This window comes from Gavialis gangeticus, unplaced genomic scaffold (genome assembly GCF_001723915.1).
Source record: "Gavialis gangeticus isolate Ggan-Ray unplaced genomic scaffold, GavGan_comp1, whole genome shotgun sequence".
Taxonomy (NCBI): Eukaryota; Metazoa; Chordata; order Crocodylia; family Gavialidae; genus Gavialis; species Gavialis gangeticus.
In genome coordinates this window covers 14722850-14733440 of record NW_017729008.1, presented here as the reverse complement: position 1 = coordinate 14733440, position 10591 = coordinate 14722850, and the positions used below count along the sequence as shown (strand labels likewise).

Here is a 10591-nt window from a genome sequence, read left to right as displayed (position 1 = left end):
CCCCGCCGGGGCCGCCCCCCGGGGGAGCCTCCCCGCGGCCCGCCCGCGGCTTTCACTTTCACTGCGCGGGGCCCCGGCAACCCCCCCGCGGGCCGCGTGCTGCGGAGCACGGCTGGGCGCCCGGCAGGACCCATCTACTCGCACGCCCGCCTGCCCGCACCTTATAGGAGTCGGTGGCCAGCAGGATGCTGAACTCTGCGCCCGCCATGGCCCGGCCCGGCCCTGCCCAACACGCCGCTGCCGCTGCCGCCCCCGCCACTGCACGACTGTGCTTCCCCACAGCCCGCCGCTACCCCAGCGCCTCGCACCCGGGGGCGGGTCCGTGACATCACGGGCCCAGGAACGAGGCCTCTCTTGGATTGGGCCGGGGGCGAGGTCACGCAAGGTAGGGGGCGGGGCTAGGGCCTCACGCATGCTCGGCTCGGGAGAGAGGCGGGGCCGAGTTTGGTAGACGGCTCACGTTCTGTTTCGTGAGACTCGCTTTCCTGGCTGAGGGAGAGGGGCTGTGACGCCACAAGGGTGGCGGCGGTAGGCGCTGCCCCCATTGGGCAGAACCCATGAACCAGGCGTGGGGAGATGATTGTGGGGAGGGGAGAATGTGCGCATGCGCGCTGCTTGTGCTCCGCTTTCGTTTCTCCGGCGCAGGGCAGGGCTGCCGGGAAGAGGGGTTAGCTGTGCCTCCGCACTCCCCCCGGCTGCAGTGCTATGAGTCAAAGCCGGGCGGCGGGGGAGGGAGCCAAGGCGACCGGGCGAGAGGCGCCTCGGCCCCGGGAGCGAGACGGGGAGGTCTAGTACAGGGCGCCCCACTCTGCCCTGTCGGGACAGGTGCCACAACCCGAAGCCGTGCGTCAACATGGCGAGGCGCCCGCTGCCTGTCCAGCAGCAGCGGGGTTGGTGGTGCCGAGTTGGGCCGCCTGCTGCTGCCAGGTGGGCACAGGGCTCCCTGCCTCACTCTGCTCTCCCGCCCTGGGTCCCCTCCTCCCCCCCGGCTGTGGAGGCCCTGGGGAAGGGCAGCAGGGCAGGGAGCCGCATCCGCCCCTTGCCATGGGCTTCACTCCAGCCTTGCTGCCAGTGGGGGAAGGGGGAGACACTGCTGGGCGGGCAGGCAGGGGGCTGCAGACCCGGGTACCTGGCCCCATAGACCTGGCAGCTGACGCCCCTTCCAGCAGGGCTCAGGGTTTGGGGAGCTGTGGGTGGGGAATGAGGGTCACTGGCAGGGCTGGGGGGCTGTGGCTTGGGAGTGAGGGGCAATGGCATGGGCAGTGGCACTGGCATATCAGGTCTGCTCTGTGCCACAGGGTGGGGGGGAAGACAGCCACAGCTGGACCTGTGTCCTGGTCAGCAAAGGGGCAGGGGGAGCTCTGATTTTCCATGATAAAAACCCAAAAAATCAAACACCAAGACGTACAGGTATTTAGAATTGTATTACAGTGATTGATGCACTGGTAGGCTTCCAAGTTGCTTTAACATTGTTAATATATCAATGAAACTGTTCAGCTGATACCTGATATATATAGTGATGCTTGCTTTTAATCATGGAAAAACATGGACTTGGGGGTTTTTAATTAGAGAATTTGCAGTCTGTATCAGAATGTGTGATTTTTTTTTTAAACAGAAAACCAGGATCACTCACCCAGCTTGCAGCCACTCTGCTCCAACAAAAAGCATGTTAGTCTCAGAACACCATTGCTTCAGGAACTTCCTTTCACCTTCTTGCCTATCACCCTTGATCATAAAACAACTTTTCTAAACCACTTTTTCTCCACTTAAATTTCTTCCAAGGGCCCATCCCTAATGCAATGCAGGCAGCATGGGTGTGGGGACATTCGGGATTAGCGTTACATACAATTGTTAGTTATTGTGTCCTTAAAACTTGATCTTGCCAGGACGCAGCTAATCACTAGGGCTGTGCAAAATTTTGCCAGCAGTTTCATTTCAATGCTGTTTCAGCTCGTTTCGAGCTCAAAACAGCAAAATCAAAATGAAACGGAGAGCTTTGAAACAGCCTTGAAACAAAATGAGGCAAGTTGAAACATTTCAAAAATTTTGAAACGTTTAGTTACAAAGCTCAAGCTGGGCTTGCTTGCAGGGAAACAGAAACTAAAGTAAGGAGAGGAAAGGGGAAGGTGGGGGAAGGAGCACTCTCATTATTGACTGTGTAGCTGGCCAGTGACTGTCATCCTTTCCTGAGGTCCCTCCCAAGCACCCATGTCATGAATTTTGCCTGTCAGCAGCTAGGGGTGCAGGACCCCAGAACCCAGACTCCCCCTGCACCTATCTCCTTAACAGCTGGCAGGCTTCGTGGCCGCAGCAGGGCCTAGCAGGCCTGCAGCTTTCACCCTGTTGCACCTTAACACAGTGTCACCCACATCATGAGTTTTGCTTGTCCGCAGCTTGAGGTGCAGTTTCCCCAAAACCCCTGCACGTCTCTCCTTGAAACTTGGCAGGCTTCGTGGCCTCAGCAGGGTCTAGCAAGCCTGTAGTTTTGACCCTGCTGTGGCTTAACACATACACGTGACATGAGTTTTGCTTTCAAGACTTTGAGGTGCAGTTTCTCCAAACCTCCTGCACCTATCTCCTTGAAACTTGGCAGGCTTCATGCCCTCAGAAGGGGCTACCATTCCTGCAAGTTTCATCCAAATCGGGCCAGAAATGACAAAGTTTATAGGCTGTTTTGAGTTTCCCCATTATAGCCTATGGGTGAATGTCAAAACAGTGTTGAAACAGCAAAATGGTTTCGACGAAATGGAACAGTGGTTTTGAGTTGAAATGAAATGCAGTTCAGTTGAAATGCAAGTCGAAACAGAATGGTGCCATTTCGCACAGCCTTACTAATCACTGCCTTGCTTTACCCACCATCTCTATCTTTAGACCAGTGATTCTCAACCTTTTTTGTACCAGGACCCATTTGTAAATATTGGCCAGTCCCAATCCAGTGCCCCTCATTCCCAACCTGCTGCCCCCTGCACCCAGGCCCCAGCCTCCTAAGTGTGTGGGGCAGGAAGTGAGTGTGGGGCAGGGTGGAGTGTGAGTGGGGCAGGGGGGCCTCCAAGCAGCCCCTTGCAGGCTGCAACTCTGCCAGCCTACAAGGGAAAGCCATCGCTTCCCACATTTTTCTCCTTAAAAGGAGAATCCATTTTTAAAGTTTGTTCACAAATCTTTCATATATTCTTGCGACCCCCAGGTTACTGTTTTCAAATGTCTGGGGAAGGGCCTCCATCTTTCTTTGCATTCTCCCTATCTAGTGTAGTGTAGGCATGATCAGGAATAAAAGCAAATAGCTATAAATGATCAAAAGAAGAAAAAGTACATTGTCTGAACAGTTGCAGAAAACTGGAAAACAAGCTGGGAAAAAGAAATCCTACAGGGGTTCAGTTTTTAAAAGTCATGACATTTCTCTGTCAAAGGCTTGGCTAGTGCATTGTCAAACCTTCAGCAGCCTGATTAATGATGATTTGCTCAGACAGAATCTTTAATCATCAGCATCTTTCCCCTCCCCCTGCCCCAAGCTTCCCAGTTGCATCTGACAACATGTCAGAGCTTGAATAATGGTTTAATTTAGGTTAGGTGAAAGTATCTGAAGTCATATCTGTAATGAAATATTGGAATGTTAGAACACTTTGGAGTATTAATAGAAGGTAGTACTATGCTAAACAAAGTGATTCTAAATTACAGTTTGCTGGGGAAAAAGCGGATGAAGATTAAATGGTAGCAAAGATTAAACACAATTGCTGGTGCCGTACTGAATTATGGGAGTGTATTTATAATGGAGAAGAGAGGTGAATCTAAGGACAAAAACGCTCTGCATCTGCGCTGCACTAGTTAGTTATTACCTGCAATAGACTTTGGAATAGTCTATGCTACAAACTGAAACCAGGATTGTAACAAGGGGAGGGGAAAACTGCATAGAGCCAGTTTGCATTAGTAGCATAGGCAGAGCCATAACCTCTATCCACATTGGGCTGGGAACCAAGTTTACTTGCACTTTAAATGTGATTCTATCTAAATTGTTTCTGTTAGCATTTGTCCAGCTAATCTGGCCACAGTGGTCAGGAAGCATCATTTAGCATTTTATTCTTCTATGAGAGAACTCTTAAAACAATTCATTATAGGTGTTTTTAAAGTGGGGAAAAAGACCCCATGAGAATAACAGATGGATTCACACTAGTCTAGGGATGTGTTGCTTTCCAGGGACTTCAGTTAATAAATGCATTTCCGTTCAGCCTGAAGTGTCACGTCAGCATTTTTGTATGGAGAATTTAACTACCAGCCATATTCAGGAGAAAACTGATTCCACAAAAATGTTTTCAATCTAGTGCCTAGTAAGCTATGCCTCTCTAGCATGTAACTGCTAATCAAGATACACCAGAGTCGCAAACTTACTTTGCATAGCCAGAGGAGTGATGGTGTGGGAAATGTGAGCAAATAGAATTTCTGTTCATACCAGGGATTTCTACAGAATTTAAGTTGCAACTTAAAAATACTGTTTGTTCAGTTATGAGTCTACTTGCAGCTTGCAGCAAGAACTGAGGTAGACCTGAGCTATTTGTTTCACTGTTGGCTCTGAAACCTACTGATAACGGAGGTATTAACATTCATTTTTATCAAAATGTGCAGCTAAATGTCCAGCCTCTTTGCTTCCTGCACTTGAGCTCTAGGCATGGGACAGGTTAGAGCAACTGTGGGGGGCTTTTCTAATCTGCACCAGTTGGTAGCTGTTTCCAAAGGACCATACAGTAAGTACTGTACTTACCCAAATTCAAAACAACTTCAACTTTAAGATGACAGTGTAGGGTGGGTAAGATAACTAGTAGAGTGGAAGTGCTTGACTTTAGGAAGGAAAGCTAACTTCAGTGTGCTTAGGAGTCTAGGCAATGATGCACTGCAAGAGAAGAGTATTGGTGAGATGGGAGTCCACGAAGGGTGGTCATTCCTAAAGGTAGCGATCCTTCAGACACAGAGGGAGACTATCCCAGTACAAGGGAAAAGGAGCCAAAAACTTCCTTGGTTAAACAGGGAAATCCAGGGGAGCCTAAGGGCAAAAAAGAAGGCACACAGGTGGTGGAAGCAGGGAGAAGCTACCAAGGAGGAGTATACCTACTTGGCCTGCACTTGCAGGGAGGCAGTTAGAAAGGCCAAAGCAACTACAAAGCTGAAGCTGGCAACACAAATTAAAGACAAGAAAAAGTCTTTTTTTAGCTTTGTAGGGAGTAATAGGAAGGCGCGGGGCAGCATAGGTCCCCTCCTGAACAGGGAGGAGCAATTAGTGACAGAAAGGGGTGACAAGGCTGAGTTATTCAGTGAGTTTTTGGCCTCTGTTCCTAAACAGGACTCAAGATAAGTCACCAAATGGGTTCTTAGATGGGCATCAGAGGGACACCAGCCTACCAACTGTCAACATTGGCTTGGTGCAGAGTCACTTGGATGGACTGGATGTGTTCAAGTCAGCAGGCCCAGATGAGCTGCATCCGAGAATACTGAAGGAATTGGTTGGTGTTATGGCAGAACCACTGGCACGGCTGTTTGAGCACTTGTGGTGCTCGGGTCAGGTCCTGGAGGACTGGAAAAGGGCCAACGTGGTCCCTATTTTCAAGAAGGGGAGGAAGGAGGATCCGAGTAATTATAGGCCAGACAGTCTTACCTCCATCCTTGGAAAGGTCTTTGAAAAGGGTATGAAGGATCCTATTTGTGGGACTCAAGTGGGAAAAATAATGCAGCAGGGACGCCAGCATGGATTTGTAGCAGGTAGATCATGCCTGACGAATCTGGTTTTGTTTTGTGACAGGGTCACAAAATGCTTAGACGCTGGAGTAGAGGTGGATGTCCTTTTCTTGGACATTAGCAAGGCCTTTGATACAGTATCTCATCCCATTCTCATAAATTAAGAGGCTGTGATATAGATGTTTGCACGGTCCGGTGGGTGGCAAATTGGCTTAGCAGTCACACTCAGAGAGTGGTAGTAGACGGGTCAGTATTGACCTGGGAGGATGTGTGTAGTGGGGTCCCACAGGGTTCGGTCCTTGGGCCTGTACTCTTCAATATCTTCATCAGTGACCTGGATGAGGGTGTGAAGTGTTCTCTGTCCAAATTTGCGGATGATACTAAATTGTGGGGTGAAGTGCACACTCTGGAGGGTAGTAAACAATTGCAGGCAGACCTGGACCAGTTAGAAAAGTGGGCAGTACACAACAGGATGCAGTACAACAAGGACAAGTGCAGAGTGCTGCACCTGGGGTGCAAAAATATCCAGCACACCAACTGGCCAGGAAGTGACCTCCTCAGCAGCACAGAAGCAGAAAGGGATTTCGGAGTCATAGTGGACTCCAAGATGAACATGAGTCATCAGTGTGACGAAATCATCAGCAACACTAACCGCACTTTATCGTGCATCAACAGATGCATGACAAATAGATCCACGGAAGTGATACTTCCCCTCTATGTGGCATTGGTCAGACTGCAATTGTAGTGATGCATCCAGTTTTGGGCACCGTACTTCAAGAAGGATGTTGATACTCAAGAGGGTCCAGAGGAGGGCCACTTGCATGGTTAGGGGCTTACAAAACAAGGCCTATGAGGAGAGACAGAGGGACCTGGACCTCTTTAGCCTCCACAAGAGAAGGGTGAGAGGTGATCTTGTGGCCGCCTACCAATTCATTAGGGGGATGCAGCAAGGGATTGGAGATGCTCTGTTCACCAGGGCACCTCTTGGGGTAACAAGGAACAATGTTCACAGACTGACAGAGAGCAGATTTGGGCTAGACATCAGGAAAAACTTCTTCACGGTAAGGGTGGCCAGAATTTGAAATAGGCTCCCAAGGGAAGTGGTGCTCTCCCCTACCTTGGGGGTCTTTAAGAGAAAGCTGGATAGGCATCTGGCTGGAGTGACCCCGGCACTCTTTCCTACCCAGGGCAGGGGGTCGGACTCGATCTCTTGAGGTCCCTTCTGACCCTAGCATCTATAACAGTAACACGGAGTCAGAGGGCTCCTGTTATTGTAAGAGGATGCTGCAGCAACCTACACTAGCTGCGTGGGGTCTGGCAGCTGGGAAGCGGCCTACCTGCTAGAGCAGGGGTGTGCAATTATTTCGGTGGAGGGCTGCTTAAAGAGTTCTGGAGAGCTATTGAGGGCTGCAAGGGTAGCCCCGCCCATTGACAGGTGTCCCACCCTCTGGTTGCCATCTTGGGACTGGAAGTCCCACCCCTAACCCTTGACCTTTGCCACTGGAAGTCCCTTCCCTTGCCCCTGGAAGTACTCCTTTTGGGAGAGGGATTTGCCATCTTGGAACCAGAAAAAATGCAAATTATATACTAAAAATCAAACATAACATTTTATTTCAAAAAAATATTTTTGTCCTTATTTATGTGTTTGTGTAGTGTAAAATGTTCAAAATAAAGTCTTAATCCTGTATATTGTGTGTGGGGTTTGGTTGGGGAGCTGGATGTGTGTGTGGTGGGCTGTGGGTGTGTGTGGGGGGTGAGATTGATTGTGTGTGGGGGAGGAATTGGTTGTGGAGCTTGTGGGGGAGGATGTATGGGTATGGTGGGGTGTGCGTGACGCACACACACATGCGCACCAGTGACAGCCCTCCCCGCGTGCAAGGAAGGGCAGATGGGCCCACTGAGCCCTAGGGCTGTGGCTACTGTTGGCGGTGGCTTGTAGCACCCGCAGCCCCAGTTACTGGAGCCTCCGCTCCGCCTTCCCCTAGCAACCAAGGATGCCTGGGCCCAGGCCTGCCATGCTTCCTGCCTCCGCTGTTGCTATGGAAGCCAAAGGGCCCCTGCAACAGCAGCCGCAGCTGGAGGGCCCAGGCTAAGGGGTAGAGTATACGCGAGCTCCTGGGGCTGCTGCCTCCAAGCCCTGGGATTAGCACAGCTTTTAGGGCTGTGCGAAACAGCACTGTTTCATTTTGACTTCTGTTTTGCCATTTTGAAGGGACAGTGTTTCATTTCATCATTTTGTTAAGTTTCAAAGCACTGTCCCATTTTGTTGTGTCAAAACTGTTTTGCTGTTTCGACGTAGCCCATAGCTATCATGGGGAATAATGAAAATGCCTATTTCATCATTTTGTTAAGTTTCAAAGCCTAGGTGTGCTAGAGCAGGGCTCTTCGGCTGCGTGTTCACTTCCTCTTCCTGCTGCTCCTGAGGACTCTGGGATCTGTAATCCAGAATTACAGCAGCAGGACTCTGCAAGTTTGCTCATCATTTGCTCTTCCTACTTCTAGTTGCATCTGAGATTTGTAGTCCACAGTTGCAGCTACCAGTAAATTTCAGTGGGGGAAGGGGTGCTTAACCCTCCTCCCAGGCCCCAGACCCCAGCTGGGGTTTGCCGGGGCAAGGGGGACAGTCTCTAGGGTTGCCAACCATCCAGGATTGCTGTGGAGTCTCCAGGAATTAGGTATAAAACTCCAGTGACTGCTGAGAGTCATCTGGGAGATAAATGACAGGGCATTCATTAAAATAAATGTTGAATCTGATTTATACAGTAGTTCTGTGAATTTTTAAAACGTAGTAGCAATGCACATTTGCCTTCCTGACGTAAAGTCTATGCACCATAATCCATAATTAATATATGCAAGCATGGGGGACTTCCACATTGTGTGTCACAGGCATGTTGGCGTTCTCATGCAAAATGCACTTATGCCCCAAGATTACACAGCCACTGTTTTAGTGTATAAGATAGTATTTCTGTGTTTTGAGAAGAGTTGGCATGAATTTCAGCCACTCTACTGTAGATTGGGTTTGTTTGTTGGCTTTATCTAATGAGTAGATCAACTTGCCTTAGAACCAGCCTCTGATATGCTACATCTGTCAGTAGCAGAGAGGCATAGAGGATTGAGATGTCAGAAAAATGGTGGAGCACTGGGACCAATAAAGATGTAGCTAACCTCTTCTGCAAATATAAATTCCAGATCAGGCTCTTGGGACATGCTGCATGGTGATATTGGTCTGTGTTTAATTAGTCAAAGAGCTGCCAAGTCAGAGACAACTAAAGATCTCTTTTATGTCCAGCAGCCTAAAAAGAGTATCTACTTCACATAAATTATAAGCAGTCCCTTTTATCATGCAGGAACATATGGGTTAGAAAAACAGTGTGTGGGAGAATGAGAAGAAGGGGTTACCACCATGTGAAAGGGAAAAGAAACAGGAGTAATTTTATTTCATAAAACCCAAAAGCAAGAAGTTTAACGTCCACTGGAGGTCCGTGTGTACATTTGAGTGAACTTTATGTTTTTTTGCTTTGTCATTTTCTTTCTCTCCAAGATAAATAATCTAAAATCCTCCCGAAGCATGAAGGATTCAGGCAGCTCAGCATTTAGCAATGTGTTTCTACTGGAGTCTCAGCAATGTGCTCTTGTTGCAAAATAAACCAAGAGCATCCTAGGTTGTATAGTAGGAGTATCACTTGCAAAGCAAGGGAAGTTTCAGCAAAGGTGTCAAAGGTGAGGTGTCATCTGGAGTAGGGGTGTGCAAAGCAGGCCATATTTGATTCAGATTAGGATTTGGCCCAAATCAGGGACAGTGATTTGATTGGTTGATTCGGGTTACTGTCCCCAATTTGATTCGGCCGAATCTGAATCTAAAGATTTGATGCTGATTCAGACATAGACACAGATTTAAATGTTCTTTTGACATACTTCGAGGTACTAGGTGTGGCTCATGAATGCTGCGATTCTGGGGCAGATGGAGCATCCCACAGTACTTCTGGTCTACTTTCAAGTACTTCCAGGTCCACTGGGGAGCATGCTGGGGAGTTCCCCCCGTACCCCTCCAGGAGGCACCATCACTGAACCAGCAGGGTATGTGTGTGTTGGGGCGGGGGGGAGCACACTTCCCGCCGGACCCGGAAGTGAACCAGAAGTGCTTCTGATCCACTTCCAGGTCTGCTGCCAAGCGCTCTGGGGAGCCCCCCACGGTTCTGTGGGACACTCCATGCACCCCAGCATTGCAGCATTCATGAGCTGCCTGGTACTTAGAGATATGTAGAAAAAACATTTAAAGCTGTGTCTATGCCTGAATTGCCAATTTTTTTCAAATCTCTCTAAATCAATTTGGAGAGTTCAGATTTGATTCAGAGAGATTAAAAGTTCTCCTGATCTGATTCGGAGATTCAGCCACCAAATCAGGACGAATCTCTATGGAATCAAATAAGGGACTGAAGCTTTGCACAGCCCTAATCTGGAGTACTGTGACCAGTTTTGGACCCCACAATTCAAGAAGGAAGTAAATAGATTGGACTGAGTCCAGTGGAGAGCAACAAAAATGATCAGAAGTCTGGGAAGCAAGACTTGTAAGGAAAGGCTGAAAGAACTAGGGTTATTTAGTTTGGAGAAGACTGGGGGTGGGATTTGTTAACAGTCTTCAAATACATGAAGGGAACTTGCAAAGAGGATGGAGATGGGCTTTCGATGTGGCCATAGGGGAGACAACAAGGAGTAATGGCCTCAAGCTGTGGGAGAAGAAATTAGGTCGGAGAATAGGAGGAACTTTCTGACTATGAGAGTGGTTGAGCATTGGAACAGGATACTTAGAGAAATTGTGGAATCACCATCTTCTGGAAATTTTCAAGAGCAGATTGGACAGATGCTTGGA

At 48.9% G+C, this 10591-nt stretch overlaps 1 protein-coding gene across 1 annotated transcript in view; it reads right to left on the bottom strand.

Annotated features, from left to right (window-relative positions):
• Nucleotides 1–310, bottom strand: part of NAMPT (nicotinamide phosphoribosyltransferase) — a 56228-nt gene extending 55918 nt beyond the window's left edge. The window contains exon 1 of the mRNA XM_019509420.1: nt 161–310. Within this exon, the coding sequence (XP_019364965.1) occupies nt 161–208 (48 nt within the window). The 5' untranslated portion in view covers nt 209–310. The remainder of the gene's footprint in view (nt 1–160) is intronic.
• Nucleotides 311–10591: the final 10281 nt, after the last annotated feature.